Source organism: Danio rerio, chromosome 15, assembly GCF_049306965.1.
Source record: "Danio rerio strain Tuebingen ecotype United States chromosome 15, GRCz12tu, whole genome shotgun sequence".
NCBI lineage: Eukaryota > Metazoa > Chordata > Actinopteri > Cypriniformes > Danionidae > Danio > Danio rerio.
This window is the reverse complement of record NC_133190.1, coordinates 31,129,039-31,146,651: the sequence shown is the minus strand read 5'-3', so window position 1 is coordinate 31,146,651 and position 17,613 is coordinate 31,129,039. Positions and strand designations below refer to the sequence as shown.

The 17,613-nt window shown below is 34.4% G+C and overlaps 1 protein-coding gene across 9 annotated transcripts in view; it reads left to right on the top strand.

Annotated features, from left to right (window-relative positions):
• The window catches only part of blmh (bleomycin hydrolase), a 60,084-nt gene that overhangs the window by 38,457 nt on the left and 4,014 nt on the right, over positions 1-17,613 (top strand). For 2 of the 9 annotated variants that reach the window (XR_012390388.1, XR_012390387.1), the window contains exons 12-15: positions 4,565-4,755; positions 4,847-4,991; positions 11,325-11,394; positions 11,837-12,028. Coding sequence is in view for 3 of the 9 variants with exons in the window: in XM_073922790.1 (XP_073778891.1) it covers positions 4,565-4,713 (149 nt within the window). In the remaining 6 variants the exon portion in view is untranslated. 9 annotated transcript variants of the gene reach the window in all.

Below are 17,613 nucleotides of genomic sequence, written 5' to 3'. Positions count from 1 at the left end.
AACAATAGAGAACGTGCGGTGCTAATGGGATCAGGATTTCATTTGACATCAGATTTGGCTGAGTTAATCGCTGTTTGCTGTTAAAGTTGTACTCACAAGCCTTATCGGCTTTCAGTGTGTGATGAAAAATCCCATCTCACAAGGTGGGCACTAAATCAGACATCTCTCAGGCCTACATCATATATTTCTTATCGCAATTACCGGAAATATGTTTCGTTTTTTTATCATGTGAAACGTGCTAGGACTGGTGCTGCCTTCACATGCTATCGAAATTATCTTAAGTATGAGTTTCCTTATTGGAAGTTGGTCATGAATTGCCTCTCAAGTCCTATTCACTACAGCGAATCGCTGAGATAATTTTGATACGCGAGTTTCTGAGTCAGGTGTGTTGTTAAATTTGGCAGTTGCTACTGTGACTGGTATTCTTTGAGATGCTGCTGTATATCACATTGATGTTGAAGTGGTGTATATTTACAAATATCCAAATAAACATATTAGGTATATTTTGAACAATGACAATAGCATGTATTTGACCAAATTTCAAAGGGCACCTATAATGAAATCATCTTTTGTAAGCTGTTTGGACAGAACTGTGTGTAGGTATAGTGTTCAGTCATATTGGGGTGAAATAAAGACAATAGGTCTCCTGACATTAAAATAGGATCCAAACTCCTCCCATTTTGAAGCTGACCGCAGCGTGATGTAAGAGTGCGGTTTCCCCTCCCACCGATTTGTTTGACAGCGGCATCTTAACATGTCTTTGTAGTAGCGCGTATAAAAATATCTACAAGACAAGATGTGTGCAAAGCAACCAGGAATAAAAGATCTGTTCAGCTCGCCGTGATCATCATAAAATGTGATCAAGAATGAGTTTTACAAGTTTACAATTGTTTTTACTTATCTTAAGACTTATGTTAATTCTTGAAAAAGGGGTAAAATAAGCGCCCTTTAAGACTCGTCAGGGTCCAAGTTTGTTTGCTTGTTCATATACATTTTATAGAATATCTTCAATACGTCTGGACTTTAATAGGTTTTCCCCAAGAAAAACAGAACAAATGGACCAAAATAACCCAAATGTCCTCTATGATTGTAATTCTGATTTCTATTGGCTATATTTACTCTGTTCTGAATGTTGTGCAGTTGCGTGGTTTGTTGAGGAGTGAGTATTAGACTGGCAGCAGAAGCCTCTGTTGAAGCTCTCATTGGCCAAGGACCACACAATTGGCAGTATGACTAACATGTGAAGTTTGTATGTTTGTTTTCAGTGCCATGTTTAGAGGCATGACATTCTAAAGTGGATCCCTACAATAACGGTTTGATGTGCAATCAGTAGATTAAATATTCAAGAATGTCACTTTAAGTCATCAAGAAACTCTGATGCAAACCTCAGATATTTTAGGAAAACATATAGTTGATCCTGATAAGCATTCATTGTGACAGTGGTAAACACACTGGCATTCTTCATCCATGAGGGAGTTTGACATCAAGGCGGCTTTGTTTCCAGACGGACCATTTAAAAACTAGAAACCTAGTATAACCTTATAGAACCAATAACAAGACTGTATAAAAGACTTTCAAAGTGTTTTCCCATTGTGTTTACGTATGTGAGTGAGACGTCTTGGGCTGCAACTTGAGTGAGGAGAATTACAGTGTGCTTATTATTGTTTGTAAATGTTTCATTTCATTTAGCGAAACAGTAATGTATTTTACATTATTTCTGAATTCAGTTATAAATTGTTACTTTTGGTAAACAAATTAAAAAAAAAGGTTTTCCTTTGTGAAATGTCAGTGTTGCAATACCAATTTGAATGATGTGAATACCAGGATAATTTGAACTTATGCTAACAGGAGTAAAAGAGTATTTGTAAAGGGATATTTCACCCAAATATTCAATTTCTTTCCCGTTTACGTACACTCAAGAAACTGAATTTTTATCTTCTGTTGAACAAAAAAAGGTAGTTTTAAGAATGTTGGAAAGCAGCAGCCATTGACTTCTATAGTATTTTTTGTTTCTACTATAAATGTCAATGGCTGTTTTTTCCAACATTCTTCATATCTTGTTTTGTGTTCAACCAAAGAAAGCAATTCATAAAAGCTAGTACCGCTTGAGTGTGAGTAAATAGTGAGGAAATTAACATTTTTGCGTGAACTATCCCTTTGCATTTACTGTGTACTCCATCGCTAGTCAGAATTCGAAAACACTTTCAGGTACCACAGACAAAAGAAAGTCAGCCATCGCAATTAAAGTTGGTCATTCTAAATATGTGACTTCTAGGATACTGCATCTTTACAATAGCTCACTTAAGAACCCTAAAATGGCTGGTCATCCGCAAAAGACAAATGCATGAGAGTACAGCATAATGCGGAGAATCTTAATGGACGCTTGATTTAACACTACAGATGGAATCAATTGCTAGTGGGAAACATTGTTTGTTGTAAAACTGAAGAAAGACTGAAGTGGGTTAAGAAGTTTGTGAAAGGTGGAGGAGGAAGTTTCTTGCTTTGGGGTTTGTTTTCTGCAGCAGGAGTTTGTCCTTTTATACAGCAACATGCCAGAGTGAATGCAAATATTTATCAGAAGCTCCTTTAGCAACATATGGTTTCTTCCATGCATTCATTGCCCAATCAGTCAGGAATCTTCATGCAGGAAAACGAGCCCCAACACACAGCAAATAGATAAAATAGTTCCTTTAAAGCTGAAAACATAATGAAATGGTAGCCCAGAGTCCTGAGCCAAACTTGATTGAGAATTTCTGAAATGAGACTTCAGAGTGCAGTGAATGGGAGAGTACCACAAATTTTTTGCATTACGATTTGATCAAATAAAACGAAAAAGAATGAAAAAAAACGATAAGAGTTTTCACTACTTTCAAAAAAAAAATAAAATTGGGTGCGAGTCGAGAGAACTATAGCTACGTTTCCATCCACTTTTGGATATGCGCATAAATCAGATTGAAACGCCAAGATCCGCATTAGTTTTAAAACTGCGCATAAAAAACATGTGCGCATAACTGAGTAGGATAAACTTTTTATTCAAAAAGAAAAGATGCTCATAAACTACGATGGAAACACTTTTACTGAACAAATTCCGGTAAGCGCGTTGAAAAGAAAAGTCATATGATTTTGTTACAAGAGGTCATGTGATGATAAAAGTGTGTGTGAATGGACAAACCAGCAGGCTGAGCACACTGTAAAACACCTGAAATGTTGTTTTGGTCATTCTAAAACACCTTAATCTTTTCGGTATCAGTGTTATTATATTAATGAACTCCAGAACTGTCAAGAGAATCTGAGCTCCACGTTTCATGCCTTTAAAGGCCACCATGCGTTCATTGCGTGTCTGCATTGTCTTCTGAGGCATAAGTCATTTATTAAATAAGGAAAAGATTGATGCAGCTTCTCCTACACGGCAAATTCCGGTTTAACTTTTGATTTTTGCACCAGTTTATCAGGATGTGACGATTATGTTCTCTTTGACTCGTTGAATGAAAACGCTACATTATTCGCACAGCTTTTATACAATATTCCAGTTTTCCACTCATTCCACTCATTCTTTTTGTAAAAGCAATCTGTAAGGCATTTATATTTAACACGAACGAAGATAGCTTGACAGGTTAACAACACTTTAGCAAACATTTATAATTGTTTAATGGTTCAAATGTTGCTGGTATAGGAAACAATCAAACTATTTAGCCTTAACATGCAATGTGCAGCATAACTGAGTATACCACATTATAAAAAATGAACATTTTTATCCATTTCTCAGTGAATATAGGTCATATTTTTGAAAACAAAACTGATTTGTTAAACGGATATATTTATTAAAATAATATTTTAGTCACCAAACGACATAGAACCATAAAGCATTTAAATTTATGCAAAATATTGGGAAAAATACAGTTTTGGTTTCTCTTGAATTTTGCTCTTGAATTTTTTATTTAATATTTGTACCTTAACATATATATTTGAGCTACTAATTTTGTTTTTACTTTTTTGACGCCATTTTATCAGAAAGTGAATATTTTATTCTCCGACTCATTGAATAGCAACGTTGCTTTAAGTGCATTCGCTTTTCATGCGATATTCCAGTTTTGCGCATACATTTAATTTGCATTTGCATGGATGGAAATATAGCTAATGTCAAATTTTACTGTACTGTCCATAAACGCAGCATTAGAAACACCTTGCCGAAAGCGTTAACAGTTTTGTATAGCATGATGAAGTATAGCTTATTAAATGTACATGCGTATTAAAAAAATTCAGCTTATTGAAACCTTTAAGGATTTAAGATGCAGATGACCATTGAAACATGTCCTCGTCGTCTTGTGAAAAGGGTATATAATGTGATTTTTTTCTCAACAGTGCCATCTTTGTTTTCCTGAATATATGAGTAATCAGTAGGCTGATGTCCTACAGTGCATTGCGATCTGACGTTCGTCCAAGAGCTTCTGCTGCAGCAAATTAAACAGCGTTCCACTCCTCCGTCTTGCTATCTTTCTTCTGCTCATCTTTCATTTTAGCCATTTATCTCTGTCTGCTGTCCTTGCCTCATCTCTTCCTGCAGGATATCTGATCATGACAGACGAGTGGTTCTCCGAGTACGTGTACGAGGTGGTGGTGGATAAGAGTTTTCTCTCTCCTGAAGTGCTGGACGTCATGCAGAAGGACCCCGTCGTCCTCCCGGCCTGGGACCCCATGGGAGCCCTGGCGTAACCACAGGAGCCAGTCTGATCTCCTCAACTCCACCTTCAGCTGGTTTTAACCCCCTCCCACCATCTCTCACAACAAGCCTGGTCTAGAAAAAAAAAAGAATAAAGTTTTTTTGCCTCTTTTTTTATTATCACAGGAGTCTGAGTGTGGAGTCATTTCAGTGCTGCGTTTGCATGCTGGTTTCCAACAGGTTGTAATAACGTCCCCTAACGGAGTCCGTGGCATTCTTTAAATACTCAAGTGAAGAGTCCACTGGGTACACCAGAATCTCGCCGGAAATGGTATGTTATCCAGGGATCTTGCGTTTTATGAATAGATGTGCTACTTTCTTCACATACCTTTTCACCTATTATATAGTAGAGAAATTTTCTGATGCAGCTTTAAGTTCAGACTGCATGATTTTGACTCGCCAACAGGTTTTTGAGAAATCGCAGACAACTGATTGAAATCACAGGCAAATCAGAGCCTGTTCACGTGAGTAACAAAGTGTGAACTATTAAAGTCACGATCTGAGAGAATCACCAATAATTCGCTGATATCCGTGAGATATTTGGGATGCTAAATACCTGGAGCTGTTGGTGATTCAGAATCATGCCATGTAAAATGTGTACTGATTGAAAATAACATCGCTGATAAGCTCTAAGCACGGCTAGAGTTTAAAACCAACGATAAACTTCCGATGAAAGCCTAATGTGACTATTTCCAATTTCACAAGGTTGTTTTTAAAGCACTGATGTTGTAATGTAATTACAAAATCCTCAGTTAAATAGACTCAAGCATTCATTTAGTTGTTTAAGCGTAAAAAGATATACAAGAGCGTTGTAACCGCTAGTGCCGTCAGTAGCAACAGAAGTTCCATTGAAAATACTGGGGTCAAATAAAGGGTCATATTTTAAAGACATGGTGGGGGAACTGGAATTAAATGCAGGGCTTCCTGTCCGATCTGAGACCCACTTATATCATATCATATATCTAACAGGCAGCGAAGATCGCTGATTTTAAACGTGACAGTTTTGTAATGGAAAGACAGTTTACTTGAAGCCATAGGGCTGCCCTGCTGAAAATTAAAAGTCTGTGTGCATATAGCCCATTACCTACCGCCAATGAGTAAGCAGCATCCACTAGTATGGGTATCTGCAGGCCAGCGAGAGGTTCGGGAAAAAGTTAAAAGGGCTTCTTTTCAGAAAAAAAACGTCACCATTTGACAATAGTGCAGGTGAAAAAAAACTAGAAACTAGACTCATAACAAAAAGAAAAAAGCTGCGCGGCATCAACAGAGCTGTGAAGGGAGTGCTCTTTCCCTCGGTCTCACACACGCATACAGGCATCTAAACGCGCACAAGCACACCTTTTAAACTTGACAAAAACTCTTGAAAAACTTTACTGTCTGCTGTGTCTTTAATATGGTCTAAAGATTATTATGCGTTATTGAAACATCAAGGAGGACGCAGCAAAGAAAAGTCACTTATAAATTAAAACTTTATTATTTTATGCAACAGCCTTACATTTAAAAGGGGAACATAAGGGCGATCATACGCAAAAAGACCCCAGCCAATAAGGCTAGATGTTTTCTTTCCCTTATTTATTTATATTTGCCGCATGTACTCGTGTGCGATCGGAAAACTGTGTCTGCACTCCGCCTCTCCTTTCACTCTGCCCCGAAGCCCCAGTTGACCTGTTTAGCACTCGGAAGTGACAGTGGAAACGCGACTGGCCTTGGCTCGCTCACTTTAGGCGCGATAGTGGAAACGCGGCTGGTCTCATGCACTCCATGACGACCACAGCATCAGCTCAGGATACAGCCTGGTCCAGGATTATGGATACCTTGGGTTTATCTCTTCACAGGTCTTGGATCGCATCACATGTGCATTGCACAATCTCTAGGGGTTTCGGAATGACTATGCCCAGATGGAAAAGAGGATAAAGAAAATAATTAGTGTAGCTGCTGTTCATAGTGTATTTAAACGAGCTGCAAAAATGGTTATAAATAAACTATCTTGCAGTGTTAACAGAGCAGTGACTAAACGCTAACTTAGATAGTCATGCAGTGTGAAAATATCTGACACATGGCTATTTTGAAAATCGTACAGTTTGAACTCGGCATCAGGTTGTGACTCAGTAGTGTTCAGTCATGAGGCCATTATTAGTGCTGTCTAAATCACAAATTTCTTTGGAAGTATGAAACAAGAATTACGTGAACCAAATCATCAAAATAAACGCTAACGAAAGACATTTATCTAAAAAAAAAAATACATAAATAAAACTTATGCATTTTTATTTAACACAAACGAAGATAGCTAGACAACAATCTAGCAAACATTTAAAATTATTTAATTGTCGAATGTTGCTAGTACATGAAATAATCAAGTTATTTAGCCATAACATATACAATGCTCAACATAATTAAGTACACCACATTATAAATATGAACTTTGATTGATGGATGATTTTTATCCATTTCTTAGTGAATATTGTTAATTTTTTGGTGCATTTGAACAAAACAGATTTATTAAACAGATATATTTATTAAAATATTTTAGTCAGCAAACATCTTAAGAAAATAGAAAGTTAAAATTTTTGTAAAATATTAGGGAAAAAAATTACAAACTACAAAATTTTGTTTGTTTCTCTTGATTTTTGCTCTGGAATTTTTTTTTATTTAATATTTTACCCTAACATAAATTTGGGTGTACTAATTATCATAAGTTATTTTGTTAGATAAGCTTCAGATTTGGCTTCAATACTAACTCATCTAATATATATGCACAAATATAATATTGTTTAGCTTCCTTTAGAAAATAGCCATTTAAATGAGAGATCTGTGAGGGGTTTACTCATATATGTTGAGTATTGTCCCTTTAAAACTTCATAAAGTGAATTATGATGAATTATATAAAATATGAATTATTCTGTTTATTGCAGTTTTGATGTACAATGAGGACGTTCTCATGTCACACTCAGTGTATCCTATATGTATCCTCATAAGTGGCCAAATTTGTGTGCACGATCTAGGGAACTGACAAAGATGCAGCTATAGTCTAAGTGCAACGGTCACCACCAACAGACAGGATTATTTCAGATCCCACTGAAAGACTCTGAGAGCAGCAGATGTTGAATCGCGGCTTGAGATCTGTGACGTTACTTGTTGAAGTTCAGATGAGAGCATGGCTTGAGAGAATGTTGCATATGAACTCCTGATGCACTTGTTTTTTAAAAGCCATCTTACCTCTGCTGCTGTCAATTCAGATTATAAATTCAGCCAGTTATAAAGGGACATTAGAGATCGATATGTAATTAAACTTGAACAAATTGAATTGAGTCAGCATCTGTGTGTTAAATCTAATTAGGAGGAGTTAATTCCCCTTAATTACACCCACATAGGAAAAAAGATGCAGACAACTTATTCTGTAAGCATGCTGAATGAAAACGAATTTATAGTCATGTTAAGCAAGTACTTATAGGAGAATGTCCAGCTTTCTTTTTTATTTTAGATTCTATTAAGTTTTAAAATGTCTATTTTTTCCCTTGATTTTTATGCCAAATACAGATGTAATTGTTTAAACACAATTCTATATATTTTTATAAACCTATTTTAACAAGCCCTAAATACACTGCCTAATATAATAATAAAAAAATAATAAAGACATACAAACGAACATCAACGAGCCAGTAACATTAGAAAACCTTTTCTTATGTTTACCTTCGGAACTAAGGTAAGCTGCAGGACTCCATAAACCTAGTTGCACTCCCAGCGTCTCGATTTATAACTAAACAATTGAGCCTCCGACAAACATGCACCATAAGTTTATAAATGTTTTTATTTATTATTATTTTTAAGACATTCCAAGATAGCAGTTTTGGATAAAACTAGAGAAAATAATTGTAAGATGTATAGGAAGTCCACGTCTGTTCCAAAGTTACCAGTTTCCACCTGATATGTTATGAGAAATATTCATTCATTTTCATTTTCATCTGCTTTTCTTGGGCCGGGTCACGTGGGCAACAGTCTCAGGAGAGACCTCCAGACTTTCCTCTCCCCAGACATTTCCTCCAGCTCCTCTGGCAGTATCCTCAGGTGTTCCCAAGCCAGCCGAGAGACATATAGTTACTTCAGTGTGTCCTGGGTCTTCCCAGATGCTTCCCGGTGGAAAAGATGCCCAAGCTACCTCAGCTGACATCTCTCGATGTGGAGAAGCAGCGGCTCTACTCCGAGCTCCTCCCAGGTGACAGAGCTTTTCACCCTATCTATAAGGGTGCGCCCTGCAACCCCGTGAAGGAAATTGATTTCGGCCGCTTGTATCCAAGACCTTGTGCTTTTGGTCATGACTATAGGTGAGAGTAGGAACGTACATTAACCTGTAAATTGAGAGCTTTGTCTTTCGGTTCAGCTCCTTCTTTATCACAACGGAACGATACATCGACCACATTACTGCTGCCGCTGCACCAATCCGCCTGTCAATCTCACGTTCCATCCTTTCCTCACTCATGAAAAAACCCAAGATACTTGAACTCCTCCACCTTGGGTAAGGACTTTCCTCCAACCTGGGAATAATGAACTGATATTTAAGGTAAAGTTGTCGGGAGGCTCAAACGCATGTGAAAGTTCTCTACACTGCTCAAACTGGTCCTCAATGTCTATTTGTTTAAGTACAGCTAAATATTTTAATACTTATTTTATTTAACATACATTTTACTGTATTTATTGAATTTTCCTGTATTTATTTTTAAGAAAAGCAAATTTTTTACTTTAGTTGGTTTAAAGCATGGGCCGGAATAAGATTCTGACGGTATAATTCTTGGATAAAAATATCACGGTATTGTGATTACTGCTTCAAAATATGTTATTTTTAAATGCCTGGGTATAAAATAACTACGTTTTCCATATGGAACACAACATATTCTATTTTAAGAAACATTTAAAACAATTTGGAAAATGTCCGGCTAAATAATTCAAACTCATCACTGACTCCTACTATCTTTATAAGTTTTAAAGCACAGATTTCTTTATTTTAAAAGGCTTTTTTGGATATCTCTTTTTTCGTTTGATATAAAGTAAGCCACTACACTGTTCAGGCCTATAGCATGCTTTCTCTTTTTCAGATGTTTCCTGAATTGTGCGCTGATGGAGTTAAACAGTAAAAAAATAATGCTGGGTTCCACACAATCGATTTGTGTTGGGACAACATGAAGGAATTAAGTTATAATATTAGTTTTGACAAATTCAATTGGATTGAACATATACTCAATCACAAACTCAATAATTGTGTTGTTTCAGCTTATTTTAAATAGGTAATTTGAACAAAGAGCAAAACATTTTTGAGTGCACTGTTACCTTAAAAAAACTAAATAAAATAGCCATAGAAAACACAAAAAAAAACCTTATATATAAATGATAAAACTGAAAATGTCAGTGGTTTTAAAACTTTGACTTTTAAACCAAGGAAACCTTAAAACTGGTTATTGCCCTATGCCTAGTTGGTTTCTGTTGTCACTTTTTACCTACACATGTTGTGCATTCACAATTTACTATTAAATGTGCTTTAATGTTGGCCTTTAAGATATCACATTCTTGAAAAAAAAAAAGGTTTCTGAGTAAAATAGAAAAGGTCTGTTGAGGATTAGACTCTGATGTATTAACTGAAGACCTGCAGACTTTTGGCTGTTCACCAGGTTACATCACAAAGCAGATGACTCTCTAAAAAAATCATTTGCTAGAAAACCTCTTGATCATTTTAATCATTTTTTAAAACCGCATTGTTATTTTGCCAAAGCAGTTTGCCTTGTTACCATTTGTAAGACTGATCACGTTCCAACAATGGGCTATAAATTTTATTTTCAGACTATTTTGCATGGATTTAACACAATTTTTCCTCTACCATGGAGAGACAGTACCTCTTTGAACTTTGTGAATGTAGGAAATACCCGGGCCTCACGAAAAGATGAAAATGTGTGGAAAGGCTTCTAAAGAGCTTAGAGGGAACGTTACCTTTTTGTTGGCCGTCCCAAGAAACAATTATACCTCCGAGTCCTCCTCTCAACACTGAACGATTCCAAGAACTCTCTTATTGAGGGTTGAAGCGGGATGGAGGCTCTTGACTTGATGTTTGTGTCCTCAATTCTTTCACATCCCGATCTGCCACTGTTTGGAAAGAAGAAAGTTAAAGGGGGAGTGCGTTTGTCACAGACCACAATCTAAGCTTCTTATTTCCCTCCTTAAAAACCTAGTTTAAACACCTCCACCCCACCTCTCCGTTTCCCGCCTGCCTTTCAGTACATTGGACTTGCTGCGGATTAACCTACTAGCTCAGACAGATTGGAAAGACTTGCTGTTCACCACACTGTAAGTGTATTTGTAGTACGTCTGTTAGAGAGATTCTTCAACAAGAGCGTGTGCGTTTTCAAGTGATTGTAGCAGTTATTAGGTAAGACCAAGACAGCATTGTGTTGAGCTTTTAGACTGTATTTTATCAGAATCTTTAGATGGGTAAACCAAAGAAAACTGGATGTATTGGATCCTCAGCCAAACCTCTTGATTTGTGTTTGCTTAAGTGAGTGTATGAAAAAAAAGGAGTGTCAGAATTTGTTTGTATTGTTGCATGTTCCCTCCCATCTAGGGCCCTGAGGGATGCTACAATAAAGCGTCAAATTAGCAAGAACTGCAGAAGACAGCCTGACGTCTGCAAGGTAGGTTATGCTTTCAATATCTTTACTCGTTTGTAGGCTTAGCAGGTCATTAACAAAAATGTGTTGAATTTAAATAATGTCAGACGTATTGATAAATCCACTGACCACCTTTTAATAAGTATTTTTGTCTGTGCCATAGTAATGTCAGTGAATTTGTACACATAGTCTGTTTACAGAGAAAAAACATTTAATTAAGCAAGACATTTTAAACTAAGCTAAAATATATTCACCGGCCACTTTATTAGGTACAACTAACTAGTACCGGGTTTTACCCCTTTGCATTTAAAACTGCCTTCATCCTTCATAGCATAGACTTAACAAGACAATAGAAATCCTCCTTAGAGATTTTGGTCCATATTGACATGGTAGCATCATGCAGTTGCTGCAGATTTGCCGGCTGCACGTCCATGATGCGAATCTCCCGTTCTACCATTTCTCAAAGGTTCTCTGTTGGATTGAGCCCTGGTGACTGTGGAGGCCATTTGAGTACAGCAAACTCATTGTCATATTCAAGAAATCAGTCTGAGATGTTTCACACTTTATGACATGGCGCGTTATCTTGCTGGAAGTAGTCATCAGAAGATGGGTACCCTGTGGTCATAAAGCAATGGAGATGATCAGCAACAATACTCAGGTAGGCTGTGGCATTAACAAGATGCTCAACTAGTACTAATGGGCTTAAAGTGTGCCAAGAAACTATCCCCCACACCATTACACTGCCATCACCAGCCTGAAAGGTGGATGGTGCCATGCTTTCATGTTGTTGACATCAAATTCTGACCCTGCTATCCAAATGTTGCAGCAAAAATTGAGACACCCCATACTTTTTTTTTCCAATCTTCTATTGTCCAATTTTGGTGAGCCTGCAAACTGTAGCCTCGGTTTCCTGTTCTTAGCTGACAGGAGTGGACACCCGGTGTTTTATTCTGCTGCTGTAGCCCATCTGCCTCAAGGTTTGACATTTTGTGCTTTCAGAGATGCTCTTCTTTATGCCTCAGTTGTAACGAGTAATTATTTGAGTTACTGTTGCCTTACTGTCAGCTCAAACCAGTCTGGCCATTTTCCTACGACCTCTGACATCAACAAGGCATTTGCGCCCACAGAACTGCCATTCACTGGATTTTTTTTCCAGACCCTTCTCTGTAATCCTAGAGATGGTTGTGTGTGAAAATCCCAGTAGATCAGTAGTTTCTGAAATACTCAGACCAGCCCGGCACCAACTATCATGTCACGTTCAAAGTCAATTAAATCACCTTTCTTCCCCATTCTAATGCTCGATTTGAAATTCAGTTGATCATCTTGAGCATGTCTACATGCCTAAATGCATGTCACCTGGACAGGTGTATCCAATAAAGTGGCTGGTGAGTGTATATTCTTTATGTTTTTAGTGTGTAAAATGGGTTATATTTGTTTGCAGTTTTGTAATACACTGTAGAGGCCTCTGTTTCCTCCAAGACCTCGCTCGTGAGATCTTGAATCTCAATAAATAAATAAATAAATATAAAAACTAGCCAAATCTCATCATTAACAAAGAAGTATGGAAGGGGAAAAAAATCTGGAAAGTGCATGAAAGGTTTGGTTTAAAGCAAAAATATATATATATATATTAGATATATAGATAGATAGATAGATAGATAGATAGATAGATAGATAGATAGATAGATAGATAGATAGATAGATAGATAGATAGATAGATAGATAGATAGATAGATAGATAGATATGTGCTTGTTCCTGTGTTCTTTGCTATTTTATCATCTTTAATCAGGTTATTCTATTTTTAATGACTTCTGTCTTGGTCTGTCAGTAGCTGTCATTGTCTAGACAGACACTTGAAAATGACAAAAATACATCAGGGATTAGGTAAGGTGTCAACTGTGTTGCATGTTCATTTTTATTACCTGGTTGATGGGTTGTAATAGTGCTGTAAAAACAGGACAGATTTGGACACTTTTGTTGTCGTCAAGTGGAACGTTATGTGATGAAGGATACGAAGCAATTCTTATAGTTAATTAAAGTAAGTTTAAGTGAAGTATACATGTGTAGTAACTCTGCTAATATCAATGCATTATTAGCGTACTCATAAATGTTCAATTTGTAAGTAGGCATGGGCCGATAACTGTTTTCAATGTATACCGCGGTTTGGAAAAGTCAAGGTTTTAAAACCACCAACATTTTCTGTAATACCGTTTCTAAGGTATGTGTAAGTTTTTTTTTTTTTTTTTTTTACGTTTTGTTTTGTTTTTTAGAACAACAGTATTTCCAGCAGAAAAGATATCCAAATATGCCGTTTTTGTGTAAAAATCTGTTAATGATTTATTTTAACTATTTAGCCTGACATGTTTACTATTCCAAAATATAAATGTTTCTTAAAATAAAATATATTGTGTTCAAAGGGGAAAAAGTTTTTGTTTTTTACTCTGACATTTACAAAGATTATATTTTAATCACAATATCGGTAAACCATGATATTGTTATCTGAGGTTATTATACATTCAGAATCTTATACCGACCCATGCCTATTTGTGAGTGTTTAATTACTAAATTAGTCCGCTTTGTATTTATATATATATATATATATATATATATATATATATATATATATATATATATATATATATATATATATATATATACATATATATATATATATATATATATATATATATATATATACATATATATATATACATATATATATATATATATATATATATATATATATATATATATATACATATATATATATATATATATATATATACATATATATATATATATATATATATATATATATATATATATATATATATATATATATATATATATATATATATATATATATTTCAAAGTATTTACAACAGTAAGTACAATATAGTACCCAAATATACTTGAACTACAGTACACTAGTTTGTATTTTTCATTTTATAGACCATTTTGAGGGATGTAAACAAAAACAACGGTCCCAATGCATTTCCTGTTTTACATTTTTTATTTCTATACACTGTAAAAAAATAAAAATAAATCCTGGTTGCCTAAATTATTAACCTTGAGTCCATTGAACTTATATTATTATTATTTTAAAACAACTTGTGTAACTTTTAAAATTAAGTTAGAACATAAATAACTTAGTTTAATAAGTTATAATGAACTAAAAACATAAGTTGTCATGACTATGATCAGAGAATCCAAAAAGAGCCACATATTGATAAATAATGTTATGAAAGCTGTTTTAGCATTAAGTTATGAATGAATTGCCTCTTGTTACAGTTGTTAGTTTGATAACAATCAGGAAATGTTTATGGGCCAATGACATGACCACACTGAAAGGCTCTATATGTGTACTTGTAAGTGAATACAAGAATTCCCATGTATTTTTTGCACTGCTTCTTTCCCCATTAAATTGTAAACATTAAATATATGCAGTAAAAGTAGATTTTAAATAATTTCTTATGTATCCTATTTTAAAACAATCAGGTTCAGGCTCCTGTTTTATTTTGTTAATCTAACTTTTGAACAGCTTGTTAAACAAAAAAAGTGACTTGTTAAAGCTGACTTGTAACTACATGAAAATGATAATATAAGTTTATAATATATATAGAAAGGTTTTTGAATAATGTTTTAAGGCATTACGTATAAACCAATTGTATTTAGTCTAATTTAAAGTCTACTTCCAGGAATGCATAAAAGCATTTTACATTTACATTTAGTCATTTAGCAGACGCTTTTATCCAAAGCGACTTACAAATGAGGACAAGGCGTTTTCTTCCCTCTTTGGGATGGAACCACGAGGTGACGTTCATTCACAGAACGCAAGTTTCTGGAGGGCCTTTAAATCTGCAGAAGTGAGAGCAGATAAGAAGGGGCGCAGCCAGAAATCGCTTTGTAAGCAAACATCAGTGCTTTGATATACCTCCATATTTTTAGGTTTTTAAGGAATATACTAATATCCCACCTAAACAAGTGTCTCTTTTGTAAGAATAGTATTTCTGTAGACACACGAACAAATGTCTGATAAACAGATTTTCATATTACAAACTACTTTGGTACTTGCATGCCAAATTACAATTTGTACTACACAGTGAGCATTTAGACAGTCTGCACCAGGAAAATCAGTTTTGATTTAATTTTATAATTACTCAAACAGAATAATTTAGAATTAAAATTTAAAACTATAAAAAGAGTCTATGTAGCATTATTGCGCTTGAATTTTCTGACCTACTTCCTCTGTGTTCCAAAATGCAAATCTTGCATTATTTGTTTTGTATGTTTGTGGTTTACCTGTACTTTTGCCCTGAGGTGATGGCTTTTATTCAGGAAAAGAACTTCACTTTAATTATGTGCGATGCTATACATAGAAAAAAATCATTGCTTATACTGATGAAGCTTTGTTGTCAGTTGTGTTGTAATGTGGCGTCTCATTTTCATAATGGATATGTATTGTGTCTGTCACTAATCTTAGTGTTATTTCTGGTAAGCAGATCATTCAGGAGAAGAGAATTGTAATGAATTTATCCTGTCCTGTTGATTCAACCCTTTTTGTTTTCGTATGTAGTTGTTAGATGATGCATAATTTAAAAGTCCTTCTGGAAACCATGTTGCGTTCATATTTATCTCTAAAATCTTGTTTACAATTAGACTCTCAACTGTGTGTCTAATTCACTTATTTGCCATGGCACTTCGAGATAAATTCACAAACAAGGTCTATATTTTACCTGTATTTAGTCTGTGTACAATGAGCAAGATCAGTGTTTGTACATTATACAGTGTAAAAAGTGTGGACACACTTGACTAAAGTCACCTTAAAAAAACATTGATCTAAAGTAATGCTTTTGAGTGTAATATACATTTATTTGCACAGTAAAAATCCCTTTTTACACATTTAAGTGGATTGAAAAACAATTAAGATGTCCCAAAAAACATAAGAATTACGTTGTTTCAACTCATTTTAAATTATTAGTTTTAAAAAGCAGCAAAAGTCATTTTTGAGTGCTTTTTTATTTAAATTGTTTACATACTGTATAATGCAGGTTGTATAATGTATAACGCTTCTAACTACATATATAGGCAATTTGCAATATGGATCAGTTTGTTTTGAGTAGTTAACTATATTAGATAACATAAACTAACAGTGAAAACATTTCAAAATGAGTTATTTTTCTTAGTTGATGTTAAATTAAAATCAAAATTGTTTTATCTTAGTTGTGGTACCTGAGATGAGATTTTTAATTTATTCAATAATCAATCTAAATTAGTTGCAAAGTTCTATATTATTAATTAATGTTAACATATAATTGTTACTTGATAATGCTTTTCACTGACATTTTTATTTAATTTTGTCTTAAATTTTTATGATATCTTTGTCTTTAAGTTTATTTTGTCTTGTCTTATTTTGTAATAAATGTTATAATCCATATATGGTAACACTTTATAATAACTACACACTCTGATTTGTCTTTTAAGAATTAGCAAATAGTTTATTATTTTTTGTGACAATCTAGTGAGGACTATGCTTTGTAAATTCTTTATAAATGACAATTAAAGGCTTAGCATCACAGGTTTGCAATCCTATCTAAATAATAAAATAACTGTAAACTTCAAACATTACAGAATAACAGGAGTGTCAAAATGCAGTTAGAAATAAATACAAATAAATTAATTAGATAAAACAACACTATATTAATTTAACTATACATTATGATACATTTCAAACTTACTTAGTAAAGTTGAAACTGCACAGTAATTTTTTTTATAAGATTGCAAAGATTTATTTTGTCATTTGATAGTTTCATTTGTGTCTCTTCAAATGAATAGAAATGATTGAAGTAATTTATTTTCTTTTTCCTGTTTAGAATATAACTGAGCCTTTAATTGTCATTTATAAAGCATAAATAGTCATTACTTTAGATTGGGTCAAAACTGGATGAAGTTGACTTCATAAAGCATTTATTAACATGCAAATTAACTATTAGTATATCATAATAAAATAAATGAATGTTAGTTTGAATAGTTTATTCAACATTTAATTACGCATTCCAAATTATCTTCAAATATCACCAATTATTCTTAAATAACTAGTTTGTAATGATAATTTTTTTATTACTTAAGTATTGCATTATTTACAAATTATGCAAAAACAATCATAAAGCTCATTATACATGTGCTTATAAGTAGTGCCAGACAGAATCTGCAGACATTTCTGCTATTTCTGTTGGGAATTT